The 15,453-nt window shown below is 37.4% G+C and overlaps 1 protein-coding gene across 2 annotated transcripts in view; it reads right to left on the bottom strand.

Moving 5' to 3' along the window:
- Window positions 1–15,453, bottom strand: part of DNAJB6 (DnaJ heat shock protein family (Hsp40) member B6) — a 59,083-nt gene that overhangs the window by 22,705 nt on the left and 20,925 nt on the right. For both annotated transcript variants that reach the window (XM_061349524.1, XM_061349515.1), the window contains exons 6-8: window positions 11,743–11,874; window positions 10,802–10,943; window positions 8,576–8,646 (exon numbers count right to left, since the gene is read on the bottom strand). In XM_061349524.1, the coding sequence (XP_061205508.1) occupies window positions 8,576–8,646; window positions 10,802–10,943; window positions 11,743–11,874 (345 nt within the window). The remainder of the gene's footprint in view (window positions 1–8,575; window positions 8,647–10,801; window positions 10,944–11,742; window positions 11,875–15,453) is intronic.

Below are 15,453 nucleotides of genomic sequence, written 5' to 3'. Positions count from 1 at the left end.
TGGTGAGTTACAGCTCTGATACACTTAAAAACACTTAGTTCTGAAGTTTACTGCAAATGCAGTGAAAATACAGGGTGTACACTGGCTATATACCTTGCCAACTACAGAAGTATTTCTGTCAGAGGCTGCTTTTAAGCCAGAAAAGGGCAGAGCACTATGGCACGTACACTTGTTTGCTTTTCCATCACCAAGTTGCCTTGTCACTACAGCTGGCTGAGTCTGCACTGGTGAAGCTGTACTCCTTGACTCTGCTGCGCAGCAAAGCCTCACAGTTTTTATTATTTGTACAAAAGGGAGACTGCATAAAAGCTATTTTAAGAGCTATTTAGATCTCTAAATATGGTTAATTTGACCACAGAAAAACTGAGAGTTAGTTTTGGAGTTCCTACTCCCTCCAAATGGGACATTTTCCCCAGAAAATTAGGAAGGCCTTTAAAGATATCAGGACTTTGTCATACAAGAGTTTATGTTTTGTTTTTGTTCCAAACTATGTTGATGGTTACATGACCCAAATGCTGCTGAGTTGTAATTCCAGGAATTTGCCTTTCCTCAAGCATCTCTCAGAAATAAACTTGATAAACAAATGCAGCTCTGAGTATATACAAAACCCAAATAAGCATCCAAAGAGAGCCTTTTTCATGCACATAAGCCCTATACAAGATGCTTCTCTGGCTGTTCCTACAGAAGTATTTTTCTGACATATTGCACTCAAGAGACATTTAGCACACTTCCAAAGACAACCCAGTTAAGAAAAAGCCAACTTTATTCATAGATTCATAGAATGGTTTGGTTGGAAATGACCTTAAAACTCATTCAGTTCTAACCCTCTGCCATGGGTAGGGATATCTTCTACTAGAGCAGGTTGCTCCAAGCCCCATCCAACCCAGCCAAGGACAGGGCAGCCATGTGATAGTTACTCAGAATTCAAAACACATCCGCATAAGACATAACACACACTAAAAATAAAAACTTTACATTAGTGCTGCCCACATTTGAGAAAACTGTTTCAACAGATTCATTTGGCAGAATGAACATTATATTCATTAACAGAAGACCTCCTAATGTTTGTCTCAGGACCTGAAATTAGGTACTTTGAAGCTCTGCAGTCTGTTAGTGAGAAGACAGGAGATGTACAAAGGCTCAAATTTGAAGTCAAATTTCCTGGGATAGTCATCACATCCCACGCCCTGGTTCCTCCTCCCTCATCACTAAACACACAGTTTGTCCACTACAATAAAGCAACTACTTACCTTAACAGATGCAGAATGTCTCCCCCATAAAGTCCACTCTCCTACACATCCCAAACTGGATGCTTTAGGGCAACAGTCATCAGTCATACTTGTGCCCTAGATGTATGCGCTGTCTCCATCTCTTCCCAGCTATGCCACTTCCCCGACAGTCAATGTAGGTCCTCCACACAGTCCCAACGATTCCTCAAATTCCTTCATCAGGAAAGCAGCCCCCATTCTCTTACCATGTTTTTGTGAATGTCATGTGCATCAATGTTAACACACCACGAGATGTAGGGACGAAGCTAAGATGCAGACTGCAAGGAAAGGCCTGAAGGAACACTGTGCCTGATGTCACATCTCAATCTGTGCCCCAGGCTCCCAAGTTTCTGCTCTGTAAAGCCCAAACACTCCTCACTAAAATATGTTTTTCAGAAAGCTAGTCTTTTAAGACAGTGAAAGCCAGAGCAGCTACTTCTCTTGGCAGGCTCTTCCAACAGTTAATCAACCATGTGTTAAAAACACGTTTATCCTCTCGTTTGAATTTGTCTAGCCTTACACAAATGTTTATACCTTTCTTCCAAACAAGGTGGGTGACCTTCAGTAAGCACAGTTTTATCTTACTGGTGTACGCATTTTTCTAGAATCAAACTGGAATTTGGCACACCATCCTCAGGCTGCAGTATTTCCCTCGCCTGTACCAGCAGGGGACCACCTGCAACAGTGACACAGAGCGGGGTGGGCAGGGAATAGGCAGCGTGGAAGAGGAGACACAGCCAAGTGCCCATCACTTCTGCATTCACTGCTGTAACTTGTGATCACCTTCTCCTGATGTGAAAGGCAAAGGCCAAACGAGGAAAAGTTGTTCTTGAAATTTACGGCCACAGCATGAAACAGGGTGTGTTGGTTTCCTGCTTCTCTCTTCCCAGTTTCATGCCCTGCAAGTTACACTGAGAAACAGCATGGATGGATGAAGGATGTTAAGATTTGCCTTTCTTCTTCGCGATAAAACACCCAATCCCAGACAAGAAAATATGGAAGTAGCACTAGAGGTATTTACTGAGAGGCGCATTGCAGTGGCTGTCCTAACTCAGGTGGTCAATTTTCCTAAGAAAAAAGTCTTCCACTTTATTGCACGCATTCAGGAACTCAGTCAGCGACTTGAAGGCAGGAAGTTCATGACCATTACTCATGCTTGTAGATGCACCCAAAACAGCTACAGAGTTCTGGTTCTCCTCTTCTGAACCTCCCAGTTTGTACAGAAGAGGTGAATAATACCCTTTTGCTACTGAAGTGCAGGACACGTGGTGATAAGGCCCTGACCCTATTTCCTGTAAAGTACCCAGTATTAAGAACAGTATACACTGGGAGGTGTCTGAATGACTACTTAGCAGGGCATGTCCAAATGAATCAAAGTACCCAAGTGCCTTCTGATGAGAGGAAGGATTATTATGGAAAGCTTGACTAAAGTCCTCTGAAGACAAAAGGCTTAGATTTCTTGCTATGGCCAAGGGAGACCAGAGGAAAGGCTGAGCCTTGGTCATGTGATTTTTCTCCATTTTCCTCCAGAAATACTTGCATCAAGAAGTCCAAAGTAATTTTAAAACATTCATAGTCTAGCTCTCTTTGGAAGAAGAATGACAGAGATGGATGCTACAGAACATGCTCTTTCACAAAAGCAAGACAAAGCACTCTGTTGCTGAGTAAGTCAAATATTGCAACAGGACGACAAAATCAAAGGCAGCTCAAATTACTTTTTCCCAGGTAAACTCCTGGGAAAAATCAAGCTTACGAGTGTAGGAATCCTATTCCAGCTTCAAGCAGCTCTGTTACAGATACAGCCAAAAGAAGTGTCTCTCTTGGCCATAAGGAATGTCTGTTCTACAATGTCAATTCTACAAGTCACCCAGGCTGGATTCCACTCCCATACCAGTAACTCATTCAAAATTGTAAATAAGCAGAAGATGTGATATTTGATTTTTAATAGTCAATAAAAGGAGAAACTGAAGCCTTCTTAATGTACTATGCAATTTGTTTCATCACAGAAAAGTTTACAAACTAGGTGTTGCTATTGAATCTCTCACAGAATTAACATTCAGATGAAAGGACTCAACTTAATTCTGACCATTGGTAAACTAGGTACTACAGGGTTGTTTTGGTTTGGGTTTTTTTGTTGGGTTTTTTTCCCTATTTTTATGAAGCTCCTTTGAAGTTGGCTGCATTGAAAGGAATAGCTGAAAGAGCCCTCATTTGTGATTCACTAAAGGTTAAATTATAGGGCAAAGCAAAGTTTTAAGAGTTAATTATTGTAAGCCTCTAAAAATCTATTTTCTTGTCCATTTTAATTCAAGCACAAAACTGATCTACTTTTAGTGATTTTAAAATGAACCCACTATGCTGCATTATTTAAAATGCCAGAGAATAGACAATTCTACTTAGCAGCATCCTTTTATTAAAGTTTTTACTTCTCTCCCAAATTAAATATTCCTTAATCCCCACCATTACACTGTAAAGCCAACATCTCAGGCAGAAGTCTTAAGCTTCCTTTATTTAGGAGATAATTAGCACTAAGGCCTGCAGCACTATCTACCTCACACCAGGACTTCCCACCTTTCAGATCTGGATACTATCACATCCAAAACTACTGTATGTATTTTAGACACGGGAAGCATGACGGGGGACATGGTACTCATGTAGGTTTTCAATTAACTTTTTACCAGCTGTTCTAAGAGAGATAACACCTAACCCCGTGCTAAGTCTGCCAGAACTGCTTTCAGAGAAGTTCCAATGAGTTTGAAACAGCAGTCGGCTTGCAGATGTTCCGGGTTACAGCTCAGATGGTCACAGCATTTTAATTATCTTATTTCTTTAAAATCTGACAGCAACATCTCAAAAGCGAGGCTTACTGATTTGTGAAGCAGAGCATAAGCCAACTATCTTCTGCTCTAACTCTTCAGCAGTGCACTTCACTCAACAACCAACTCCAGTCAAGGGATTTTTTTTTTCCAAAACCAAAGTAGGTCAAGCAGCAAACCCACTAAAGTTATCAATTTAAAAGGCATAGTTTGCAACATTAACAAAGTAAACATGCTTCATTCCAACACTATTGCAACATAATGGACATTTCAGCATTTTGTGTGGAAGATAATCACTTGAAGACAAGCAATAACTATGAGAAAACCCAAACTGTCTACGTTTAGTACTACGTAAAGCAAGTCTGTGGTCACAATACAGTCACAAGAGCCAAATGAACAGACAGTGCAAACAGGCTTCCTTCTCGTATGCCAAAAGAAGTAAACGTTTCAAAGTTCAGGTTACTGGTGATTGGCAGATCAAACAAATATCTGTATTAGAGCTACCTTGTGAGAACACTGTGACTTAAAGCCTGAATTCCACGACAGTCAAAAAATCACAAACCAAGCCACAGGTTTACCAAAAGTACTATGAAATGCTTCCACAAAACAGTTAACAAATATTCTGATACCAATTTAAAACATCACACTAACACCAAACACTTTTCAAAACTTCTTGGACCATAAGCATACAGCTATAGTGTTCGTTTTGCAATGCAACCACCTTCAGAAATAAGCACTACCCTGTTACAACCACAGACTGAACAAACTACCAAGCCCGTTTCTCAAACAGAACAGGAGCAGAAAGAGAACTCACATTTCCAAAAATAAAATCTCACTTTTGTTATCCCTGGATCGTCCCAGAGATGTATTCTTCTGAAACACAGAAGTACAGCTAAATACAGAAGACAAGCCTCCACTTACACCTAATGACAATACACTGAAGAGGGCTAGCAAACAGCACAGCTGAACACAAACACTGACAAAGATATAAAGCCCCTCAGCTTCAAGATGATGGTGATTTAAGGCTTACAGGTTCTCATTTCCAGCACTGTTAAGATTCAGTCCACCAATTAATCACAGGTTGATACAAAATACATCTTACAAACACTATATATGCTTAGTCTGCAGAGCAGTTTTGCTTGTACCGCCAGCCAATGCCTGGAATCCTCAAGAGGGGTGTTGTAAGAACCAAGAACTATGATAGCTGCAGCAATTTTAAAACGTGAAGCATTCTAAGGCAAAAATCCCAAACATCTAAAGTCAAGCCAAGTGAAAGGGGCAGATGCCATGCAATCTAAAGAGAAACTTGTGTTACGGTGTACTGCATTGCCATGCACAAGAGACCAAAAAGAGGTTGCATCAAGAAAAAGCATTGCAAAGTCATTGTATTCTAACCAATGAGCTTTGAAGCAGAGCATGGAAGAGTAAGTGACTTCGCAGGTTCAAAAACTCCATCTTAATTTTTTCTAAACCACTAGAAGAAGCTTAATTTAAATGCTATGATGTCTCTAAACATTCAGAATTAATCCCTCCTCTATGAAGAAATGGTACTTTGAACCAAAGAGCATTTGTTTGGAAAGCTACTTCATCTCCCTGTTTGATGCCTAGCATTTGTTAGAATTAAGAACCTTTTCTGTTATTATTTTGTGCTATTTTGGCCAAAATTTAAGAAAACTTGCTACCTTTGATGATCCATCATTTCTAGCAAGTAGGTTTTGTACATTCATGCAAATATAAGGAATAACCTAATTTTTTTCAGATTAACCTAGTAAATGGGTTTTCAAGAGAAAAAACTCCTTTCAGCAGCATAAGAAATTCTGATTAAATATTTAACAGGAAGAATTTAAACTGGATCTACAGTAAACACAGAATGAGGATTTATTGTGTTTTGAAAATGAAGTTGGATGCAGTACTATTTCAAAAACAACAAAACCCTGTGTTCTACATGTTGAAACAGGTAAAGCCCTATTAGACTTATATCAAGTGTAAGATGACTTGCATCTGGAACTCCTAGTCCACTCTGACCAAGACCACAGATTAAACCTAGTTCAATCACCAGCCTGTTCAAACACTGGTATACATTTATCTGCTTACTACTGCAGAAACTTTTACTGATGAATTCTGCCTTCTGCTGACTGATTTCTTTTTTTCTGCTTTTGTTTTGCCAGTTTCACCCCGGAGCAAACCGTTTGTATGTAAGACCCCGAGAAAGACTGCACTTTCTGGGTAAGATCTACAGCAATCATGTGGGTATACATTTACCACTGGCAGCTATACTATCATAATCGTGTTCTTAACGTGAGGTAGGTGATTTAAATATTAAAGATTACCCTGGGATTAAAATTAAAGGTGAAGTTTGGCAGCTCAATATAAAATCTATGGGTATCCACAAGAAGGAATTCAAACTCAATTCCAGATTGTCCTAATTTTATTTGACTTGGTTAACCAATTTTGAAGCACTTTTTACAGTTGACATAACTTAAAGGAGCACACTGTGTCCTATAAATATAAATGAACATTTTTAATAACTCAAGACATCACAACAAAGCCAGATTTTGAAATAGATTTTCTGTTTAGTTATCTGGATCAAGAAGGAACATACATGGAGAAAAAAAAACAGCATTAACAAGAAAACACTGCTTAGTTCTAAACTGGGTTTGTGCTTCTACACCAAAAACACAACACTGAAGTAACAAGAACTCTGCAAAGAACTTGAAGAGGTACATAACTTCTGTAGTCCCAAAACCAAAGTACAAGTTTATTTCTTCTTCTGTTATTTGGTTTGGTTCTACAAAATTAGTATTAATGGTAGAGGGACAAGTGTACAAATACTTATTTTGCTGCTAATGGGAATTCTGTTTTAGCAGTTTGTTAGGTGGTTGGTTTGGGTTAAGTTGAATTGGGTTTCCTGCGTGATAAACAAGAACAAATCTCTTCAATGTATTTAATAAACAACGCATTTGTTAGTACAAAGCAGATGGTGTTCAGCAAGAAGGCATTAAATGATCATTTGAAAACACCATGTGTGGGGTTTTTTTAATACTAAGCCACACTAAAGAATTTGGTGAAGGCCAGATGTTCAAAGCTGGTGCTCAGGTATAAGCTGCACAGCCATGATGTATGTACTGAGAGCCTGGCAGGTGTTAACATACGCCAATAGTTATTTGCATGCTTTCTTTACGACATACAGAAGTTAAGTCATCTTTCACTAAACTTTGAAAATCTGGTCTTAGTTACAAATTAACACTTTGCTTCACTCCATTAAGTTAACAAGAGGCATTAATCCATCTCAAAATTGGTTGATGACTAAAAATAAGAGTGATATTTTAGCACTAATAATTTTGTACAAATCTACAACACACGTGTTTGTCCTCAAAATAAGCAAACAAATCTTAATTAAATATTTTCTTGTATATTACACTCACTACAGATTATTTTTCAAAGCAATCTTAGAACTTAAAAGTTAGAAAATTTTATTTTTAAAGAGTTACTTTAGGCTTAGCTAAAAAAAATAAAAAATTAATTATGTACTAGGGCAAAAGATGGAGTTAAGAGTCAGCCTCTGAATGCTTCTTAAAAGTAAGTGGTTCAAATACAGGTTTAGAAAAGAAATTAAACATGTTTTCAGTCACACTGAAGAAAACATCCGCAAAGAAAAGAGACCCTTATCCTTAAGACTGAAGAAGAGGCAGTAGGAGAAGACAAAAAAAAAAAGACCAAGAAAAAAAAGCACTGTTTTCCCAAGTTGCCCAAATCACACACAGACACAAGAAGGTTACAAATGCCATTCATGAAAGAATGCACCACAAACATCAGCATTTATTCATGTTGGTTGTTGGTTTTTTTTTTTAGCAAATGACAAAAGACTCGGCTCACTAGCTTCACTTCTGTTTACCTTTTGCTTACATTACACATTGAAACATTTGTCAAAACTTACTAAGTTGTCTGCATTCATGCACAGCTAGAAAACATCCTTAATTTATTTAAATCAGAAATGCATTACCAGAAATGTGTTAACATTGTTCACTACTAAACATAAAAAAAAAAGAAAAAGTTGAAATTATTAAAAAGGTTATCCTGGAAATGTTAACTTCACAGCAGACTTAAAACTACTAATTGGCTCACATTTCAAATTGGAAAAAGCAAGATTCATGCTAGTGTTAGTGTACACCTTGCCCTAGCACTACTAGGTTCACCTTGATCATATATAATAAAAGGAAAAGTGCATACAGAAATTTACAACAATTTTAAGGACAAAAAGAATGGTCCAATTGATGTGGTCCCAACAATTAACTCAAAAGTCTATGACAAATACGAGCTTCGGTGAGCTATTTATACTACTTAAGTACGGATATACAGAAAGTCGAGTTCGTTTGAAATCTTCAAAAAAATGTTCCTGTCAATCCTCAAATGGTGGCTGTTATAGCTTAAAATTCTGTTAAATGCGTGCGTTGAATTACTTGTTATCCAAGCGTAGCGGGTGCTCCTTACCATTTATTGTTAGCGACCTTAACTGACCATCTTCTTCAACTTCTACTTTCTCTCGTCCATTCTCAACAATTCTGTAGGACAAAAACCACAGCCATTTTAAAGCCCTGTAAGCAGTCTGCAAATATATGCCAGATCTAGGTTTTTTTAGAACAAACTATAAGGGAGCACTGCCTGCTTAATGCAACTGTAGTTGGCAAGCTTTGGTATTTAACAGTGCAAAAGCTGTAACTACTAGCCATCTGCATTCCCCTACTGAAATTCTTGTTTACAGCAGGAAAATTGCTTTCTGGAAGTTTGAATCCTCCAGTTTGTAGAGTTCACAGTTACAGCTGTTGCCTCATGCACTGTCACAGTTTTACTGACACTACACTATTAATTAAGACTAAATGTCTTTTGACAGATCAACTGTACAATCTTGGCGTAGAATTTAGTACCTACCCATTTGTTAAATGCATAATAATCTATATCCAATCATAGTTTTGCATGATGCAAGACACGCAAAACAGTCTTTAAGCCACTTTTAATTTATCAGAGTAATTAATTTGCAGAACGACTGTATACCAAGTTTATCACCAGCATGTATATTGCAAAATTCCAAGTATCCCTGATCATAATGAGAGATTGTTAGAGTTCCGTGGGTTTGGACTTTGTTTGTTTCAGACATGGAAAGATAAGGAATGTTTAAACTACTTTTAGATTATTTAATTTATGCCAAATTTTAACTGTGTGGGAATTCTCCCCTTCATGATTCAAACAAAGAAACCAGATGGATGAATACACATTTTTTCTGGTGTTAAGACTTACTGAAGAGAATACACCCATACTAAAAACAGGGAATGGCTTCTTGCCTGAAACAAAATACTATTCAGATACTGGGATACATCTCTTCTTTAGACTTCACTACCCTGTGGTCAGACCTTCTACAAAGAAACAGGACCTCTTGGAGATATTAAATGTGTCTTTCTAGACATGGCTAGCCATATTTCTTGCTCCCCCCCCCCCCCATATGATAATGAAAGATATAATGTAGCATACTATAGATTTAGCCTACTTTTTAATCCTAAAACCAGACATGGTGCCATATTTTGCATTAACACTTTCTTTGCTCTCTGTCCCCTGGTACAATTCCCTCAGTTTTCAAATTTTTCTGGAATACACTCACAGAAAAGTATCATGACCACACAAACACACAGCGACAAAGGCTGCACTTACATGGTCAAGACAAGATCTCTCCAGTACAACAGGACAGAGAGCAACCTTGCACTCTGAAGTATGGGACACAAGTTACCCACCAAAAAAAAAAAAATTGGCTCTCCATTGCTTTTCTGTAACTTTTTATTAAGTACTGAAATTACATTTAACCACTTGTTCAGTACTCCTGTAACTTAGGGATCATAATGTGCCATGTATATTAATTACTCTATAGCTAACTAATATTTGGATTTCCCAACTGCAGTGATTTCCCCATCACAAGCATGAATATGAGAAGATATGCTGTGTATAGTAGTTGAAAATTCACTTTCCAACAAACAGGAAAAGATTTCTCCAAAGCAGGTTTCAGCTCTTTATTTCACTTAACAGATAAAATTACTTTTCACACAAAAATTTCACTCAAGCACTGCCTAGGAAAGCAAACTAGAGCAGATATTAGGAAAACTGTTTCATGTTTCATGACGTCTGCAAAACTAAAAAGTCCTCCCAATCCCCAGTTAAAAGCTTCACAATCAACAGAAACCACATGCATTTTTCCCCTCCAGCAGCTCAAACAGACTTGGCAGAAAGTAGTCAAAGACCATAATAAAAGATGAATCCCTACACCGGAGGTTCTGAAAGTCAGGAAGAATTCCATTGCTAGGTCCCTTTCTAACAGCAAACAAGTTGCAAGCTTCATTTTCCACAAGGGCAGCTCTGAAAGTATGTTTTACACATCTGAACCCTCCTCAACTAAGAGTTTAGACACACAAAAAAAAAAAAGTCTTACCCATTTTCTACATGCTATAGCTTTAAGTAACTCAGCAATGCTAAGAAAAGTCAGAGAACAAACCGAACTTCTCAAAAATTTAAGCAGAGAAATCCAAGCAATGTGATGACCACACCAGCAAAAGTAAAAACACATACGTAGATCACTATATTTATGCGCATATACATATAGTATACTTAAATGCATGTATTTATAGTTACATATGTCTCTACATATCATTTTATATGAACATTTTTATCACATACCTCTTTGTAGTAATTTTTCTGCCATTAACTATTTTAGTTGAAGTTGATACTGATTTGAAGTTAGCCAGCCCACCACCACCAAATGACGTGGAGGAGAATGAAGCAAGGCCTCCATGTCCCAGCGAACCAAATGAAGTAAAACCTATTAAGAAAGAAGGTATGTGACTAAAAACACATTTCTGCATGACCATGAGATCCAAATCAACACAGCACCAGTGACTAGATGCCATTAACCACCAGTGTGAGAATAAAAACATAGCTCCAGACCCACTGATTTCTCCCATATGGACCCATAGATTCAATTCCAAATGCACAGCATCATGCAAAAACCATTCGTCACCTGAAGAAAAGGCATTCAAGCCTGCTTGCTGAACTCAACCACTGTCTCATTCTATCCACTAAGATAAAGCTAGTAACTTCAATTCATCTGGGGTTTTTTTGCTTTAAATGTCGGGATTCTGTTGAGTTAGCAGCCAGAACAAGCTTCCTATCATAAGCATCCCAGCTAACATCCAGAATCTTAATAATTGAAAGGATACAGAGTGTCAAAAGCTCTCAGCAACCTCAGGTATAAACACCTGCATTCAGACTGAACTGCTACCATACATTCTGACAGTGTATTTTTAGGACCTTAACTAATAGCCATCAAAGCTCCAACACCTAAAACCAAACAGAACAAAAACAATTCTAAAGCTATATAGAAACCATAGCACCAAAATTAAGAACAAAGTTCTACCTTTTAGAGGTCTGTTCACTTTTCATGAATTTTTAGGTAAACCAAATATTTTAACAATACCCTTTTTCACATACAGACTTTACAGAGAGCAGATAAAGTGCAGCCTCAATTTCCTGAATGAAGGCAATTTTTTTAAAAAAGTATTCAGATTATTATATTGAGATCCTTTGTGTACCAAAACTGCATTCCTTGTTGTGATATTTACCTGCGTCAAATGAAGGAAAGCCACTTCCAAAAGCAGGGAATCCACTAAAGGCAGAGAAAAACGATCCACCACTTCTGTTTCTGCTTCCCCTTGGACCCCTCCTGCCACCAAAGAAGTCCTCAAAAGGGTCTTCTGCAAAACAGAGGAAAGTGTTTAAGAGGTCACTATTACTGAGCAATTCTGTATTTAAACATAAGGAATTCTTTATTAAAAAAAAAAAAAATATGCATTATAGAAGATTCATCCTTTGAAATATCTGATGCAATTGAAGAGTCCAAAGCAATTCCTTCTGGACTAAATTCTGTCTCTTCTGGACCCAAAAATAATTATAAAGAGTAGTCTGGTTTTTTGTTGTAGGTGTTTAGTATTTAAAAAAGTAAACCTGATGTAAACACTTGAACATTTTTCAGTATAATACAAAAGCATTATACATATTATATATTATTATTTTATAATGTATTCATATTAATATTGCATGTATTATACACCTATTACTTATATTTTATGGTTTCTTTATAACATTATTTATTATATATCATTAAAATATTGTTTCCATAATATGTTCATATTGCATAATACAGTGGAGGTATGTTTAAAATTAAATCAGTATTTATTTGAGGGTAACTATGTCCAGTCAGTTAGCATTTGACAGATTTAACACTGCTCAGATGCGTAATCATGATCCCTTACACAAGCCACCATAAGACAAATCATTCAGCAGTTCTACACTCCCTGCTGTCACACTAAGTTTTTCCAAGCTATAAAGAGCAGCACTACAGATTAAACTCCTAGAATTTAAATATAATGACTCTTAAAATATTGCACACAGGTACCTGAACTTTCTAGCTTAATTCCATTCAAGATTTATTATGGATCACAACAATGAGATCTTTAAAAAGTAACTTCCAGATAAGTTATATCACTTAGTGAGATACAAAAACAGCAGTCAGGAATTGATTACTTATAATCTTAGTGTTCAAAGTGTTTATTTTAACACTTGCCACAATAGGTACTTCAAACACATATTCTGATGCACATTCAGGCAACAAAGTAGGGAGGTTTACACACAGTGTCTCAAAGCAGCATTCAGTTCCCACCAAGCAGGGGAAAGAGAGGATAAATAAAGGGAGTCATAGATAAAATGACATTTCAAATTCAAGTACAACTGTTATGCCATTCACAACAGCTGTTGTTTCATCCCCATCAGAAAGACAATACTCTCTTTAAAAAAAAAAAAAAGGGAAGGGGAGAGGACACCAGGCACCTACATAAGCAATCCTTTTTTACTTTATCACATCTTCCTAAAAAACAGTTACTACTAGAAGTAACTGAAAACTATTTTTTACTGATGCTCTGAAAACAAAACAACACAAAAGTGCAATCATGTAACAGATACTCAATAAGCATAATACTTGCTTTAAAATCAGAAAAGTTTAGGAGCTTCCACTGCTCACTCCATCAATCACAACTCTCCCAGAGCGAGTTTGTACAGTACTGACAATTTTACCGAGTTTTACAAGCAGGGACTCAGTATCAAAAGGTAACAGTCTGAAACACTGCTCAGAATAAGCTCATACTGAAAAACGTAGAAACCAGTGATAGCAGCAAACAGAAGTAGGAAAGCAAGGAGAGACTTATAACCACCTCTGTTCAGAACTACAAATTGACAAAGCAAAAGTCAGAAATGCAGTATTTATTCCAGCTACAGTTACCCCTAACAAAATCCAAGCCAATTTATGACAAATCAGCAATTTAATGCAACTGTGACAATACTAAATGAATCCATTTAAAAAGTATCAGTTACCATGTGGTTTACATGCAATTACCTAACACAAATGAAATGTCACAACATATTTATACTGAACACCAGCAGCCACCAAGGTTCAGACATACATTCCCATCGGCAAAGACCCAAAATGCCAAGAACAAAAAAGATAGCCCTATCCTTCCTCTGGCTTCCACAGCTGTTTAACAGAACAAGGCAGGATCAAACATTTATCCTACATACACTAGACAAACAAGTGATAACATTTTCTCTAGCTCAGGTGGATGGGGGTTTTTTATGCCTTTCTTTTCTCCATGTAAAACCAGGTTTTTACAATACAAAGATGGCCTGCTATTACCTTTAAAGCAACAAAAGGTAAACCAATGCTTGGGCAAGGAAATACAGAAGCCTACCACCAAAATTATTAATTCCAAAACAAGCACTATGCCCAGTTAAAAAAAAAAAAAAGATGGGTTGTGGTTTTTTTGGTCAGTCTAGCAAGTAAAGCCACTGAAGTTAATTGTTTTGTACTCCAATTTATTCTTGCTGGAGTGACTCATAAGCTCGTTATGAAGGTCATTCACTCACGTGTAGAAACGATCTATATTATACCACTCCCACTGTTAAGCTTTCTATTTATAGCCCATTTTTCTTGTTACCTGGAGTTCAAATAAAAACAAAACAACCCACCATGTAAGCTCTGAGGTTTTAAGCCCCCACAGTACATCAGCTTATTTTTTCTACAAGCAAATCTCTCCTCCTCAGCACAACAGCAGCAAACCACTAAAGCTTTTTAAAGGGAGGATCAAAGGGCCTCCTAGAAATCCCTGTTATCAACCCAGTTTCTAAATGGATTATTGCCGACTCCTAGCCACAGAAAAAAAAAATTTAAGTGAGACTTGGATGTGCCTTATTAGCCTTTGGCAACACTACACAATAACAAAAAAATACCACTTGGTATTAGCAAATATTCTAGCCTCAGGTGATTTCCATTAGCAGCCCTACTAGTAATTATCCAGCAAAGATACTCTAACCACTCTTCTGCAGAAATCTCAGCAAAATAGATTGTCCATAGACAGGAAAATGGGTAGGACTTTCCTGAGGGAATGTTCCTTAGTATCCTGATAGCCATCCAGGTACAGCATGCGGGGGGGGGGGGGCGGAGGAGGCCAAAAACAGAAAAGAGAAGGCACCAGAAAGCTTCTGCATTATCACTTGTTTTACCTACCACCAAATACACGTTAATATAGCAACTTCACAAATACTCAGACCCTTTTTAGCCCTCAAATCAGGATGATCAGTAGTACCACTCCGCAAACATTTCAGTCTGATAAATCTATTTTTGTGATTTTGCAGAACCTTCCCATGCATTATAATCTTTGCACACAGAATCATTTGGCTAAAACCACCTAACACAGTGAATAATAAAATATCAGGGTGTTGTGGGTGGGTTGTTTTTTTTTTTTAAATAACTCCTCTTAAGATAGTCGCTTTGGTGCTTAGTTTTCTTATTGTTAGAAGCACATCAGAAAACTGAAAAACCACAAAAACAAAACAAAAAACAACCCCACAAAACAAAATACAGCCCACAAGTGGAGGCCTTTCTAAAAAGGTAAAATACTATGTAAATACTACACAACTCAAAAGCTTCAGAAAACTGAAACGCTAGACTAGTGTCACATTAATTCACCATCCAAAAGAAAACACTGAGTTGTTAACTTTCTGTCACATCCATGACCTAATCTGAGTCACTACTGGCAAAACTGGTGATCTGAAAGAAAATGGGCTGGAAAGCATCATACAATAGGCACAGAAAGGGAGTAAACCCCAGATTATCTACATCTGAAACAATCCACAACTCAGTTAAACTTCATGAAATTCATCAGACCAATCTAAGGCATTAGATTCACAATAAACTAAAAGTGCCATATTCCCTACAGCAATCA

Source organism: Neopsephotus bourkii, unplaced genomic scaffold (genome assembly GCF_033783945.1).
Source record: "Neopsephotus bourkii isolate Nb327-2 ecotype Australia unplaced genomic scaffold, CSIRO-AGI_Nbou_v1 NB_53, whole genome shotgun sequence".
In the NCBI taxonomy this organism is placed as follows: Eukaryota; Metazoa; Chordata; class Aves; order Psittaciformes; family Psittacidae; genus Neopsephotus; species Neopsephotus bourkii.
The sequence above is the reverse complement of the archived record's forward strand: the minus strand, read 5'-3'. Positions and strand labels throughout refer to the sequence as shown.